At 50.8% G+C, this 16,204-nt stretch overlaps 1 protein-coding gene across 2 annotated transcripts in view; it reads right to left on the bottom strand.

Annotated features, from left to right (window-relative positions):
- Positions 1 to 366: 366 nt before the first annotated feature.
- Positions 367 to 16,204, bottom strand: part of ALPL (alkaline phosphatase, biomineralization associated) — an 85,974-nt gene continuing 70,136 nt past the window's right edge. For both annotated transcript variants that reach the window (XM_075060314.1, XM_032783935.2), the window contains 5 exons: positions 15,275 to 15,344; positions 6,671 to 6,805; positions 5,370 to 5,561; positions 3,097 to 3,216; positions 367 to 2,740 (listed from right to left, as the gene is read on the bottom strand). In XM_075060314.1, coding sequence (XP_074916415.1) covers positions 2,472 to 2,740; positions 3,097 to 3,216; positions 5,370 to 5,561; positions 6,671 to 6,805; positions 15,275 to 15,344 — 786 coding nt within the window. In that variant the 3' untranslated portion in view covers positions 367 to 2,471. The remainder of the gene's footprint in view (positions 2,741 to 3,096; positions 3,217 to 5,369; positions 5,562 to 6,670; positions 6,806 to 15,274; positions 15,345 to 16,204) is intronic.

Here is a 16,204-nt window from a genome sequence, read left to right as displayed (position 1 = left end):
ACATTTATGGAAAAACCACAAGAAGCTTTAATAACAAGATCTCCAGACTAAAAATTGAAACAAGAGGCCTCAATGCAAATCCAGATGCATTCCCAGATTTGTATTTATTTATCATGGACAGTTGATTTGCTGTCATCATGGATGACACCCATGGCAACAGTTTCTATGGAAATACAGACAGGGGTCTTGGGTCACGGGTTATGAAGTGGATTGACAGTTCCTTCCAACTGGCTGTGTTCAGGCTTTATGAATATGAAGCCAAAAAGGCTGTCCTTCCAGCGCCCCATTGGCCCCAAGAATTCAAGTGTCTTCAAACAATCCGCTTGGCCTGAAATAATTAATTTTTTTTAAAAGGCTTTATTTAAAAAAAAAAGAAAAAACTACTGACAAATGAAACAGCTGAATGAAACCTTGATAACGAATTAAATTGCTCAGGTCTCCTAACGGCATGCCAATGAGCATCCTCAGAAACTAATAACCACATGCCATGGCAAATAACTCCCCTCCAGCCACTGCATCAACTTGTCAGGAGAAACGATTGTTAGTCTCTCAAGGCATGTAAGTGCCTTTGACAATGTTATCCCCACTCCCACCCTGCTTCTTTCTGTCTGTCAGCCGGGGGCTTGGCCACTCTGGTCAACTAGTATCTAGAAACAGTCCAAAACTAAGTCCCGTTGACTTTTAATAGGATTTTCACTCCTAAGGCTGTTGGATCATCACACTGTGATGCAATCAGAGACACGGAAAACAGTTTGGTTCAAATACGACCCAGCCTGAAACTCATATGGACCTTTTTTATAAAGGAGACGAGATTGGTCAGTGACAAAGAGCTCTGTGGAGCTTGAAAGTTTGTCTCTTTCACCAACAGAAGTCTGTCCAATAAAAGATAGCTTGTCTCTCTAACATCCGGAAATGAACATGACCACAACACCGCAAACAATCTTCTTATATGGTCAAGAAAAGTTTGGCCAACATTATTCTCCAGTTGCTCCCCACTGCTGAGCTCGGGCCAGGACTGCAATATGTTAGCAAAGGCTGATCGTGGGATATTGTCCACGGCCTAATTGGCTGCAGGAAATCTCACAGGAATGCTTTTACTCAGACCTTCCCAGCCCAGCTTGGGAGACATGAGGGGTTGGCTGACAACCTGGGTTCCTAACCTGACCTGCCAATTTGCTCCAAATCTTCACATCACAGCGTCACCAAGAAGTGACCAACAAGCATTATTTCCAGAGACCTTTAGTGTCCTGCAAGCCAAATGTGAGGGACAAAGCAAAGCCCGGACAAATTGTGGCACAAGGTTTGGGACAGACGTGACAACCCCAGCATAGGCTGGGAGCGCCTAATATGCCTGGCACCAAGGGGGCTAAAAGGAAGAATCAAAGAGGGCTCCGTATATTGCATCACCCTGGCTTCAAACATAAAACATCACTGATAATACTTAGTCCTGCCATGAGTGCAGGGAATTGGACTAGATGACCTCTCATCCCAAGTCCCTTCCAGTCCTATGATTCTATGGATGTGAGTGATTCCTTTGGCCCCGCTGAAAGTCTCTCATCAGTGATGCCATAGTGCAGGATCTGAAGCATCACTTCTGTGCTGTCAGACAGAGGACTGGATTTTCAAAAGGGGCTGAGGCCCAGAACCACAAAGATATTTAGGCTCCTAACTTCCACTGAAATTGGAGGGACTTAGGAGCCTAAATACCTTTATGGATCTGGATCCAGATGTCCAACTCCTGCTGACTTAAGTGACTAATTCTACGAAGGTCCTCTGAAAACATCAACCAGAGATGAACCAAAGAGCCAAAATCCACATCTGGATTCAGATTCCAAAAGCCTCTTCTCTCAAAGTTTACATCTGGGTTTTGATTCCCAGGGAGGAAGCCTCTGTTTACATAATCAGCAGCCATGGGAGAACAGAACATTTCCTAATACGTGAGTTTTGTTTATCTGATTTTTTAAAAACTGTTTGAGTGAGGCTAGAGGAGCTTAAAACAAAAGAAAACATTATTAGATATGAAACATTTGGGTCCAAGAGAGTCTGCCCCAGCCTGAACCTATGTGTCTCTGTCTTTGAGTTCACAGAACCAGTCCAGGGTATTGCTATAAAAACAGACCAACATCTCCAGATCTTGAAGCCAACTTGGAATCCAGGGCATCAACACCAGGGACATTCAGCAGCGTCAACAGCAACTGAGCCGCTCACTTCAGTTCCCAACCCCTAATGATCTTGAACAGTGGTTCATGGCCATAGGCCAGCTGCCCTGGTTCAGGGACAAGGTGGGTCCATTGACCAGAGACATAGAAAGCCTTGGTATTATGTCCAACATGGTTAAAACCTGAAGACCCCGTATCATATGGTGAGACAAGTTTCAAGATCTGTCTTTGAATGGAGTCAAGATCTCTATTTCAGACAGCTGGAGAGCCTGGTCTGTGACTGAAGAAAGTGAGCTGATTGAGGGTGAGACCTTAAAACAAGAATTTGAGGAGGAGGACGGAGGTAAGGGTGGAGAGGAAGGGCAGAGGCCCCCCTGTGCTGTGCTGGGCTCCGGAGCTGCAGTGGTCTGTGTTCTGGCCAATGCAGGCGGCATAGGCCATGACGTGTGGAATGTAATTCTGCTCGTGGACTCCATGCAGGAGGTGGGCCATTGGGCCCTTGGCAAATATCGCCACATCCTCACCCCCATGGGTCTCTTGGTGCAAGGGCACAGCTGCCTGGGCCTGGTAGTTGGCATGAGCTGCAGAGAGAGAACAAACAGCTGTAAGAGACTGGGGAGTCAGACCACCAGGCTGGAGACTGGCACCCATTATGCACTGAGGAAGGGGCCTCCTCAGCTTCCATCCTCACTTGACAGGCCATCTTTATGAGGCAGGGAGTTCACCTCTATTCTCCACTCAGACCTTGGCCTCTCTGCTGAGGGCACCAACATGGTGGCCCTGTTAGTGGCAGTGGGTTTGGGAAATGAACTCTGGCTCAGTGGGAATTAGATTGGGATAAGCAATGCATTTTACATGAACCCAGTGGCGTCAGCTGGTCCCTGTCATGTGCCTTCCCCACCCCCCATTCTGCATCTTGCCATCCCCCTAAACTCACCATAATCCACGGCGGACACATTCTCCCTCTCTCCAGCTACGATTTTGAACCCGGGGCCATTTCCGTACAGGATGGAGGTGAAGGGCATTTTATCCACATCGCTGTGCATCGGAGCTAGACCTGTGCGAGAAGGAGCCTGGTTAGCCTGAGGGATGGTGCCCATCGCTCCTCTGCAGAAGATGCCATGCCTGACTCCAATACTCCAGTCCTGCCAATTTCCATAGAGTATTTCTGTTGGGCAGGCATATCTCCAGGATCCTCTAGTTTATCTGCCCCCAGCCCCTCACCCCGATCCTCTCTTTAGACAAGGACACTGACTGGAGTGTCTGCCTGTGCTGCTTCTGCTACCCTGGGGCCGATCGCATGCCCATCAAAGAGATCAAACTCAGTGAGAACACGGAGAGGGGAGTGGGGCATGAGAAACAATCACTGCAGCCAAATTTCAGGGGTGAATATCTCAGGAGGTGGCCAGGAATGTCAAAGGTTTGATGTTTTTATAGTCCAACCGACTCATACCCAATGCAGTCATTCCACCCCACTGGAAGGTCATTGGCTCTCCTTGGCTAAGCAGGGTCAGGGCTGGCCAGTATTTGGATGGGGGACCCAAGGTGCGGTAGCAAGTAGTGCCGGTGCTGCAGCAGGCAGAGTGTTGTCGGGCCAGTGCCCCATGAGAAATGAGAAATAGGGCATTTTGCTGGGGTTGCTAAACAGCTGCTTTGTTTCCATCTGGGGTGGACGATGCGAGTCTGGGCTGCAGTGAAGATGAGCTCCAGTACAAATGAAATCCAGAGAGTTTCAGAGTGTTCAGAACTGGGGTTTGGTTCTGGTCCATGGGCTCAGGGATCCAGGAGCTGGATATTATGATGTGATTAGAAATCCATTCCCCACACTTGGAGTCCTGATACTGAAATTGGATGCACTCTAGGTCAGCTACAAGCCATGCAGGACTCTCTGCATGGCTTGTAGCTTGCTCAGGTGCAATGCAGGACTCTCTAGGCGAGTTCTCAGGCCTGAGTTACAAGGAGTCAGACTCGAGGATCATAATGGCCTTACAGTCTAGGAAAGCTGCCAAAGGTTTTGCCCTGGTTCTGACGCTGGACACATTTCAATTGCTGCTGTCTCAAGGGACATCATAGAACAGAGGTCAGCAACCTACGGCATGCAAGCCGATTTTTGATGGCACGTGGTGGTGGGCTGAGCGGCTCAACCCACTGCCACTCTGGGGTTCTGGCTGCTGCCCCATTGCCAGCCGGGGTCCTGGCCAGCAGCCCCACTCAGCGCCTGCTGCTGGCCTGGGGACCCCCAGGGAACCCCAGGCTGGCACCGGGCTGAGAAGGCTGGCTGCTGAGACCCTGGCTGGCAGGAGCCGATGGCCGGAACCCCAGAGCAGCAGCAGGCTGAGCGGTGCTGGGGGTGGGCCGAGTGGCTCAGTCTGCTGCCAGTCTGGGTGAGCAGAACCCTAGGCTGGTAGTGGGCTGAGGGGAGCCGGCAGCCAGGATCCCGGCTGGCAGGAGCTGGCGGACGGAACCCCAGACTGGCCACCGGCCCTGCTCAGCCTGCTGCCAGTCTGGGGTCCAGCTGCTGGCCCTGCTCAGCCTGCTGCCCATCTGGGGTTCTGCTCACCCAGGCCGGCAGGAGGCTGAGCGGGCTGGCGGCTGGGACCCCGACTGGCAAGGCACTGGCAGACAGAACCCCAGACTGGCAGCAGGCTGAGTGCTGCCGGCACCCCAGACTGGCAGCGGACTGAGCCACTCAGCCCCCAGCCGGCCCCGCTCAGCCCACTGTCAGCTGAGTGAATGGAACCCCTGAGCCCAGCTGGTGGCTGGAATCCCAGACAAGGATCACACTAAATTGAAAAGATCTGCATTTTATTTTTATTTTAAATGAAGCTTCTTAAATATTTTAAAATCCTTATTTACTTTAAATACAACAATAGTTTATTTATATAATATAGACATAGAGACCTTCTACAACTGTTAAAATGTAAACCTTAAATTACTTGGCACATCACTTGGCACATCTCTTCTGAAAGGTTGCCGACCCTGTCATAGAATCACAGACGGTCAGGGTTGGAAGGGGCCTCAGGAGGTCACCTAGCCCAACCCCCTGCTCAAAGCAGGACCAACCCCAACTAAATCATCTCAGCCAGGGCTTTGTCAATCCTGCCAGGCAGCGATGCCAAACAGTCCTCCAGCAGTAACTGGCCAGGTGCCACCATTTGGAGACTGGTGGGTCTTCAACTTGTGGAGGAAATCAATGGGTTAAACCCTTACCGAAAATGGGATTGCCGCGGGGTGTGTATCCACCAAAGGTGAAGACATGGGAGTGGTCGGCAGTGACTACAGTTAGTGTGTCCTCCAGTGAGGTCATGTCACCAGCCTTGCCTATGGCGTTGTCCATCTCCACTGCCTCATACAGCGCTTGCTTGGCTTTCCCCTCATGGTGACCATGGTCGATCCTGCCCCCTGGAAAGGGAAAAGCAAGAAGGGAACAACTAGTTGGATTAGAAACCTGGGACTCACCAATAACAGATTACACTACTGGTCCATCCTGCTAGAGCTCTTGTTTCCTGTTATCTTGGACCAGGTCAATGATCTATGGAGTCCAGTATACTGCCTCTCTGCTGCACCTAACCATTACCAATCCGCCCTCCTGTCCCAACACTGGCCTGTGGCGAGTGCTGCACCAGAAGGTGCAAACCATGTTTACCACACCTTATGGTGCAGCACGGTGCATCTGAGCTAGTATTTGAAGACTGGATGGAAGGTGCTGACAGGGAGAGAGCAAGGAAAATACATCATTTCTATCAAGCCACTTCTAGGATCACGTCCACAACTGAGTCTTCTCCTGCCGCTTTCCAAGGAACAGCCCAACAGCTGACTGAGATACCAGGGCATGCAGCAGATTCGCTATTAGAAGACACACCCACACAGCAGGGATAAGTACTACCTCCCAGAGCCCTCAGGATGGGGGAGCTGCTGGCTGGAGTCTTGGTTCTCATGTGGTGAATATTCCTCACCACAAGCCCTTCCCTCCTCTCCCTTCCAGGCCAGTAAAGGAAACCAACTTCCCTTGACAGAAAGGTGCAATCGGGCCAGCATTACCTGCTCTTCAGATGCTAGAAAGGGAGACTGATGCAGTTAAGCTAGGAGTTTGTGGGCCAGTATCAGACCACTGTTGGTATTTACCCACGTCCAGGGTCTCCCTCTCCCTTGGGAGCCGTGGGCTCTGGGACCCATTGCCTGCATACTAGCCTCTCCCTGCAAAGCAACTTCCATCCGTTCACTTGTAAGGTAAAGGGCTAGGGAACTTGCTCAGCTCCTTTCCTGACTGGTGCAGCAATGGCGGGTGCAACAGGGATGGGTTTTTTCCACTGTCACTCGATTCCAGAACCGTTTCATCACCCTCCCAGAGAGGCACATTCAGGTCAGAAGACAATAGCAGATTTTCAGTAACAGGCCCATGTTCTCAGCATGAGATGCTCCCAGCCCTGAAAAGCTGAGATGGGAAGCTCAGCCCCACAGGGCACTGGGTGTAGTGGGCAGGTCGCCAGTCTGGAGACCCTGGCTCTCACCTTCCACCAGCAGGAAGAATCCTCGGGGATTTCTCTGGAGGATTTTGATGGCCACCTGCACCATCTCCGTCAGGGAAGGGTCTGTCTGAGCATTCCTGTCTAGCTCATACATCATATCTATTGGCTCGAAGAGGCCTGCAAAGGGAGAGGATGTGTCAGCTATGCACCACATTTTGATCTTCACAACGGCCTCAGATCCATGTGCTACCAATTCCGATTGTACTAACATGATCACCAAAGTTTTTCCCAGCATAATGATCCCCCATGGGTTCTGATACTCTCCCACTTCTTTCTGCCACCAGGAGCTGGACACACTCTGGCAGAGTAGCCAGGCACCCTGACCCCCGTCCATTGCTCTGCTCACTAGGCAGCACCACCCTGGATGTAAGAGATAATGTGTGTATACTGCAGTATGCATCGGGATGTGGGCTGTGTGGTGTGATGGGGGATGTAACTGAGAAGCAGGTGTGGGGTTCAGAGTAGATTTTTCTCTGAATGGGTCAGCAGCCTACTATGGACGTAATGATTGATTGGCAATCCCTCAATTCGAGGATGTTCTCTACCATGGATTTACTGTGGGTCCTGAGATGACTCAAGAGTCCGATCCTGGAATCACAAATCCACCTGCAGTAGGTACTGACATTTTGTGGCAGGCCAGCTGCCTGCTGGGAGAAAGTTACTTCTTTTTCCTTCCTTCTTTCTCTCTTTTCAGCTTCGAGGGCTAGGCGCCTCTCCTTAAAGCAGGCCACTGCCTGATGGAAGATATGGTGCCACTGGGGTCAGTTGGTGGTTTGCTCCTCCAGCTTGTGATGCCCACATCAGTTTTCGTAAGATACGCTTTCCGTGCGTCTTTGTAACACAGAGGTTCTCAAAACTTCACTGCACCGCATCCCCCTTTTGACAACAAAAATTACTACAGGACCCCAGGAGAGGGGACCGAAGCCTGAGCCTGCCCAAGCCCCACCACCCCAGAGGGAACGGGGGAGGAGGTGCAAAGCCAAAGCCTCACCTCCCCAGGCCAGGGGGCCAAAGCCGAAACCCAAGGGCGGGATCTGAGTCAACAGTGTGCCCTTGTTGCCAAGAAGGCTAATGGCATTTTGGGCTGTATTAGTAGGGGCATTGCCAGCAGATCAAGGGACGTGATCATTCCCCTCTATTCGACATCAGTGAGGCCTCACCTAGAGTACTGTGTCCACTTTTGGGCCCCACACTACAAGGATGTGGAAAAATGAGTCCAGCAGAGGGCAATGGAAATGACTAGGGGGCTAGAGCACATGATTTATGAGGAGAGGCTGAGGGAACTGGGATTATTTAGTCTGCAGAAGAGAAGAGTGAGAGGGGATTTGATAGAGCCTTCAACTACCTGAAGGGAAGTTCCGGAGAGGATGGACCTAGATTGTTCTCAGTGGTGGCAGATGACAGAACAAGGAGTAATGGTCTCAAGTTGCAGTAGGAGAGGTTTAGGTTGGATATTATGAAAAACTTTTTCACTAGGAGGGTGGTGAAGCACTAGAATGGGTTCCCTAGGGAGGTTTTTAAGGTCAGACTTGACAAAGCCCTGTCTGGGATGATTTAGTTGGGAACTGGTCCTGCTTTGAGCAGGGGGTTGGACTAGATGAGGTCCCTTCCAACCCTGATATTCTATGATTCAGCCCAAGCAGGGGGCCTGGAATCTGAGCCCTGTCACCCAAGGCTGAAGCCCTTGGTCTTGGGCCCCAGGCCCCAGCAAGCCAGCCCTGGAGACCCCATTAAAAAGGGGTCGGGATCCAGTTTGGGATCCTGACCCACAGTTTGAGAACTGCTGTAGCATTTCTTCTGACTACCATAGGATCTCCAACCATAGGCGAGCTGAGAGTAGAGGTCTTGTTTTGGGAAGTGACAGTCTGGCATCCACACAAAATGTCCAGCCCAGCGAAGTTGATGCATGAGGATTATTGCTTCAATGCTGGTGACATTGGCTTCAGCAAGGATACTGGCATTAGTGCAGCTATCTTGCCACTGGACAGAAAAGATCTTCCAGAAGCATCATTGCTGGTACCTTGCCAGACTGTTGAGATGCTGTCAATAGGTCACCCAGGTTTTACCTCCAGAGAGGAGTGTAGGAACAACAGTTGTCTTAGTTGTTGTCCTGGATCTTGGAGTCCTGCTGCAGGTCACAGTCCATCTCTGTCAACTGTGATGCCCTGTGGAAGATGCTGACCAAATTTGGCTACCCTCCAAAATTTATTAAGGTCCTGTGGCTTCTCCAAGATCAAATGGTTGCCACAGTTCCTTGTAATGGCATTGAGACAGAACCTGTTGTCATCAAAACTGGGGTTAAGCAAGAATGCATTATTGCCCCAACCCTGTTCTCCATCTATTTAGCAGTCATTTTGGTCAGTTGACATGCAATACAGAATGGACGGGTGGCTCTTTAATCTTCAACTTCTCCACTCGAAGTCTAAAAAGTCTTCAGGGCGTCTATTACTGATCTTCAGTATGCTGATGACTGTGCCATTCTGGCGCACACAGCGAATGACCTTCGGTCCACACTGGATTTTCTTGCACAATCTTACCGAAGCCTAGGAACTCTCACTCAATATTGAGATGACTAAAGTGCTCTATTAACCTGCCTCAGGCCTTGCATATGACCCACCACAAATCACCATGGAGGGTCAGACTTTGGAGACAGCTGAGCACTTCTGCTACCTTGGTAGCCAACTTTCTCAAAATGCAAAAACAGACCGTGAAATCCAGCACAAGATCCAGTGTGCAAGTGCTTCCTTTGGGAAATGGGTTCAACGTGTTTTATTGACATAATACAATGACTGTGTGTAACCATACGCTGCTTCACCAGCAGCACACACACCAACACCATTCCAGACAGGCCCAGAACTTTGCTTGGAAGCCAAGGGGACCTGGTACAGATCAGAGACACACACTCGCATTTCCTCTGAGTCTCTGCAGTATTTTATAAGTGCACATTTTCCCTGGGACTCCAGACTTGTGCTCCACTGTGCACATTTTCCCTGGGACTCTCACTGTGCATTCGTCCTCCATGCTCACACTGCCCGCTCATGCACTGCTGCAGCTACTCCAAGCTGCCTTTTGTCCCCAATCCTAGCAACTGGCTTAGATGTACAAAGTCCCTGCTACATGCAGCAATCGGTGTGACTTGGCTCCAAGAGACATAACTGTGGAAAAAGAGCCCAGCGGCTGCTGCTCACCTTGCACATCCATATGGATCTGACAAGGGGAGGAGGTAGGACATGATGCAGGGGTGGAGTAATTGTTGGGGGCTCTGCTCCCCCTGCTGGGTCCCCTCAACCCACCCCCACATCCAAGGGGATATTAAGACTGAGAGGATTAGTAGCCCGTTAACTACCTGCCTATTTGTGGCACCGATACTGAACAACAGGCAACTCCAGACTGACCAGTTTCATCCTGTCCACATCACTCCAGCTCCCCATGCTCCGTCTCTCTCAACAGCCTGGGCCCTCCAGGAACATCCAGCCCTTCTCTGGCCTGCTTCCTTGGAGGTTGCTGAGTCACTGTGCAGGTGGCAGGTGACCCAGAGACTCAGGCTGGCCAGGAGAGGGCCGTGCTGCTGTGGACTCAGGTCTGTCAGGAGCTGGCTCAGTTGAAAGCCCAGGCCAGAGGTGGTGGCAGGTTTTTCCAAAGCTACAGGCCAGTGCATGGAGCAGAGGGGTTAATGTGCCCAGGGACTGAGCATATCCCTTTTGCTGGAGCCTAGAAGGGCTGAGCACTTATCCCAATCCATGCTGGGTTCCTCTGCACTTGTCCCAGATGCCCACATCATACTCAGATACTCAGGGACAGGGGCAGTGGCTCTCCTGAGGAGTTTGTCTGACAGACACCTTCTTACTGCAATCTGTTGCTCAAGTTACCCTCCCGCCAATACTCCAGTGGTCTCCGATCTGCTCCTGGTTATAATGGAGCCTGGGGGCAGCTTCACTTTGTGTCATGATTCCTCCCCATTGCTCACGGCTAATGCTGGCTCTTTGCTCCACTGTTCGGGCTCTTGGGAATCCTACCTTCTAGCCAACAATGAATTAACGAGATGGCTGCATCTCGCTAGCCAGGGAGTCAGCAGGAAATGTGTGCCAAACATATGCATGATCTAAAAGGAGTTTGTTCGCTCCAACCTGTTTGGTACCTCAGATGCGACTCAGGGGAAAGGAAGTGGCCAGAGGCTGCAGCAAACACCCCTCAGATGTCAAAGGCTTCAGCCACTCTGGAGAGAGAGGGGCCTACACGGCTAGATGCTTTGTATATGTGCCATGCGGCTCTTGAGCTGATGTAGGGAGAGATTCCATCACTCCAGGCTGAGATCTCCCTGTGTCTGCATCTCCTGGGGGGCCCAAGCATTTGGAACCAGACTCAGAAAGCAAATTCAGCCACCTGGAAAAACGGCTTCCTGGATTTGTTTTCTTATGCTCATCAAAATGGACCTGTCATCACTAACTGCTGGGATAGGCACTAAAACAATCTATCCGGAAGTGGCAGAGGTATGAGGCAGGCACACGTTAACACACCTTCCACATGTACCCATCCACATGCCTGGCCCCATATGTACACGTGCACACACACACACCAATGTACCCATCCACATGCCTGTCCCCGTATGTACATGTGCACACACACACACACCCATGTACCCATCCACATGCCTGTCCCCGTATGTACACGTGCACGCACACATCCCAATGTACCCACCCACATGCCTGGCCTCATATGTATGTTTTCACATGTGCACACACTCCTCCCACACGTACCCATCCACGTGCCTGGCCCAGTAAGTGGGTGTTCACATGCACACACACATACATACCCATCCATACACCTGGCCCCATATGTACATGTGGACGTGTGCACACACACACAGCACAGTGAACATCTTCTGAAGAAGCTTTCTACACCAGAGTCTGTGTCCAGTCATGGCTGGGCAGGGACCAGCCTCCATTTTAAAAGGCAGCCTGAGCTGTGGATCCAAACATCAGTTCTAGGAGCCCCTGAACCCAAGAGGACTGCCATGTGGACCATTGCACGGGCAGAGTGAGGAGCTGCAGGAACTAGAACCTATGGAGACATGGGGGACTGCAGTTCAGGCCCATATATAACAACAGCTGATGCATGGTCGACGCTCACAGCCGACCGAATAGGGTAGAGAACTGTAGACCCAGCCACAGTCCTGAGAGCCTCTCCCTGGAAGGCTCTCTCCACGCCACAACTGGGGCCAGCCTAGCACTGGACTTGACATTGGCAGTGCTGTGGGTTTGTCACAGAGTGAAAAAAAGTCCCAGACAGTCTGATTGTCCCACTTGTCTGACGTTTTCCTCTGTTCATGGCTCACCCTGCAGCGGCAGCTCCTGTGTCCCGTGATGCTGGGCCCAGCCCCGTCTCTGGTGCTGTGACCTGGACAGGGGCGGCTCTAGACATTTCGCCACCCCAAGCACGGCAGCATGCCGCGGGGGGCGCTCTGTTGGTCGCCGGTCCTGCCGCTCCGGTGGACCTCCCGCAGGCATGCCTGCGGAGGGTCTGTTGGTCCTGCAACTTCGGTGGAGCCGCGGGACCAGCGGACCCTCCGCAGGCACACCTGCAGGAGGTCCACCGGAACCACGGGACCAGCGGACCCTCTGCAGGCATGCCGCCGAAGGCTGCCTGCCTGCCGCCCTCCCGGCGACCAGCAGAGCACCCCCGTGGCATGCCACCCCAAGCACGCATTTGGCGTGCTGGGGCCTGGAGCCGCCCCTGGACCTGGAGAACTCTGGGCAGCAGTGCCTGTCAGCTTTGCCCACCTCATCCTCTATTGTGTCAGGAGGGCAGTGCCAGTCAGGCAAGCCAAACTGAGCGGCACTGCAGCCCTGCACACCAGGTTGCAACACCCAGAGCAGGGTGCTGGGCCCAGCCCCGCAGTACACAGGAGTCGCTGCTGTGGGGTAATTGTGGGAGGGCTCACTCTCCATTCCCTCTCCACCCCAGGCCTCCCCTCCTTACCTAGGGGTTGTGGTGCTGGGTGTAGAGGGTGCTGCTATGGCTCATCAGTGCCCTCTTAGAGAGGTGAGGAAGAGGGCATTTGTTAGCAAAAATCAAGGAGCAGTCGTGGTAAATTCAGTAAGCCAGCACTTTGACTGAAGTTACTGCTACTCCCCCGTGATTCCTGATAACAAATGCTACGGCAAATCTGCAGCACCGGCCACTAGTTTCCAAAGCCATGGTTGCTAGCACTTTGGTAGCAATGTTCTCTGCAAGCAGGGACAAGGACTCCATGGCTTTGTTTTTGAGCATATCAGACACAGATGCTTGTGAGGCTGCAGCTGCATTTGAAAAGTGTTTCCGACACTGTTGTGAGTACCCATCAATATGTCCAAGGGGCCCAAAGGGGTTATTTCACTCAGCAAGAGCTAGTGGCCATCCCCCTTTCCTGCCACTTTCCCACTGTGCTTCACTTGGATAACTGGAGCCTACAATGAGGAGAACACACCCCAAATTCAGATGAGAAGTGATGCAGATCCACAGGTTCTCCTCCACCAGATTTCAGAGAGTCAGGACTCCACTCCTTGTTCTGTGTAGCTAGATGGGAAGGGGTCCCTCACAAACCCTGTGTTCTGATAGAACATGGGTCACAGGCTGGAAGGCAGAGTGCCATGGCCATACAGAAGGAGCCTAATTCCTTTTGAGCCACAGGCATCCTTTGCAGACGTGTTTTGCAGGGTATGTTTTTCCCTCAATACGCATGGCTGGATGGACAAACAGCAGCTGCACACAACTGATGGGGAAGGTCCTGTACAAGCCCTCAGCCTTTTCAGCTCTCTGCATTTTATAAAAATCAAAGAAGTCTCCCCTGCCTGCAAAAGAAACATCAGTCCAGCCCCCAGTCTCTGTGTGGCTCTGCTCTCTGTTCCTCTCCCTCCATCCAAGGGGCAGTTATGGCCAGCTCCTCGGCTAACCAGCAGCTCTGTACTTACAAATGCATAATGCAATGTCTCTACGCTCTGCTTTCGTACACTTCTGAGGTGTAATGCGCAACTGTTTTGATGTTGCCTGGGTCACAAGGCATAACACAGGGTATCACTCCACAGAGCAGCCAAGTCACCTCTGAAGTGCCAGTATTTGAACAAGACATTAGCACCTCCTAGCCACGCGGCTGCTTTCTGCCATTGTGCAGAGACTGGAATGGGGAGCAGCAATGTAGGAGATGTGATCTTCCCCACTGCACCTACAAGTATGCTGTTGACCCAGCAGGCTAGAAGACGGGCAGACTCCAGCCACCCACCCACCCATGGCTGGCACTAAATGCCCCTTTCCCTGCCTCAGCAGTTGGCTCAGCACTTGGGAACAGCTAGGTTTATGAGTATCAGATAGGCAGATTCTTCAGTGCACACTTAGTCTTTCTGGTCAGGTGTTTTCAGTCTTTTCCAATGCTGAGGGACCCCTTCATCCTTGTTCCCTGCACCAGGCAAGGATCATAGAGGATAGAAGCAGAGAAGCCACAATGGGTTACAGTCCATCAGTCCCTGGCAACACAGGATACTTCCCTCTTGTGGTGGCTCTTGGCCTTTCCCCTAATGAGCTTACCTCCCTTCTCCTAAATCCCTCCCTGTAGTAGAAAGAGGGCCTGAGACTTTAGGCCTGGTGCTGGAGGCCTGGTATGAGGTCTGAGGCCTGGGCTAAAGTTAAGTTGTGAGCAAGAGGCATATACAAGAGGCCCTGCTCACAGAATTGGCAAGAACAGGGCTGATATTGCAGAAACACACATTCCTAAGTAGTGCTAGGCAGAAGAATATATACAAAAAAGTATTCCAGAAAGATACCAGAAAATCTTGATACCAAAACACATTCCTCAAAAGATAACAGGAATGCACTGATCTATCTTAAAGATCAGGTCAGGATAACAGCATGATGGATAGAGATGTTTTGACTGAACCAACAGGTACATGGTAATGGGTGGTGGTTAGCTACATCACAGGATGGTATCCAGGTACGTCAGAGGGCAGTAACTAGCAACGTCAAGGAGGCAACACGTAACTTGTTTGTAGCTGTGTACAAAGATGCATCTCAGAGGGAGTGTCTTTATCTGGCCAAGGGGAGAATGGAAAGTCCAGCCACTCACTGAACCTCCATTGTCACGAGCATACATGTGTTAGAAAACCACTGAGCCAGGACATTAGCACCGTTCGTCGGCAATAAACCTGACCAAAGTTCCTTTGCTGAAAACCGAGTCTGTGGATTTAATGGGCAGCTCAGTCAAAGTCTGCTATCTCCGCTGTCTGCGCAGAGCTGAGAACGAGAGCACACATACACACACATACACAGAGCCGACATCTGAGCAAACCTCTCTTTTAGCAACAAGGGAGGGGCAGGGTGGTCTTGGCCCCTTGCCACCCAATCAGAGATTGACAAAACGTGCCTAATTGAGCTGGTACCCAACTCCCATTGACGTTCACTGGCAGCTAGGTACTTAACTTGCTGAGGAGCATTCACAAATCCCACTAGGCACCTATCTGCATCTCCAGGTGCATAAAGACCTTTGTAAATCTGTCCCCCAGCTCACTGATTTTCGCTTAGCTCCCGCACCTCCAGCCTTTGCTCTTAGATACTCACCTAAGAGGAAGTCCACTTCCATCAGGTTAAGGGACAACAGGTCACTGCGATTCCAGACGTACCGGGAATTCTAGGGGAGAGCAAAGGAACAGCAGCTGTTATGCACACTTCCTTACAGAGGGGACTGGAAATAAGACAGTGAATTAAGGAGGTGAATTAAGCACTGGAAACAATTTCCCAAGGGTTGTAGTGGCTTCTCCATCACTGGCAATTTTAAAATCAAGACTGGATGTTCTAGTTTGAACAGAAATTATTGTGGAGAATTTTTCTGGCTTTTGCTATGAGGCAGTCAGACTAGATGATCACAGTGGCTCCTTCTGCCCTTCAAATCTGGGAGCCACAGACATTTCCCAGAGACGGTATTTGCAATACGTATTGCACACACAGACAACATCTGCCATATACCCCAGATATATGCATCGATATCTGTCCAGACAACTTCACAGGCATGAAAATCAGGCAGCTTTGCCCTCTTTAACACATATTTCTCTTGTCTCTTAATAAATGTATTTTATTGTGCAATGAATGATCATCATAATAAGGATCTTAAATTTATATGGCAACTTGGATCCCAAAGCATGTCACAAACTACAGATATTGTAAGTCCTTTAAGGCTGGACTATCATTTTCTATACGTTTGTATGGTGCCCAGTGCAATGGAGTCTTGACCTGGTTGGCCTCTAGGTGCTATTGGAGTATAAAAGTTACATAATAGACACACAGCTACATAGAGCAGCATAGAAATGCAGCCACCTCTGCGGTGGAGGGCAACAGTTACAAAAAACATGACAGTGGTGTGGGGGATTTTTTGATCAAGAAGTGAAATGGGATCTTTAGTTTCTACAGAAAATTGACTAGACCTTGTATTCCGAGGACTCGTGGAAAATAAAACAGATAAAGTACCCAGGGCGTGCTCCTCAGTGATAGAAC

The sequence above is a fragment of the Chelonoidis abingdonii genome, chromosome 23 (assembly GCF_003597395.2).
Source record: "Chelonoidis abingdonii isolate Lonesome George chromosome 23, CheloAbing_2.0, whole genome shotgun sequence".
Classification (NCBI taxonomy): Eukaryota; Metazoa; Chordata; order Testudines; family Testudinidae; genus Chelonoidis; species Chelonoidis abingdonii.
Note: the sequence above shows the minus strand (reverse complement) of the source record. Positions and strands in the feature narration are given on the sequence as shown.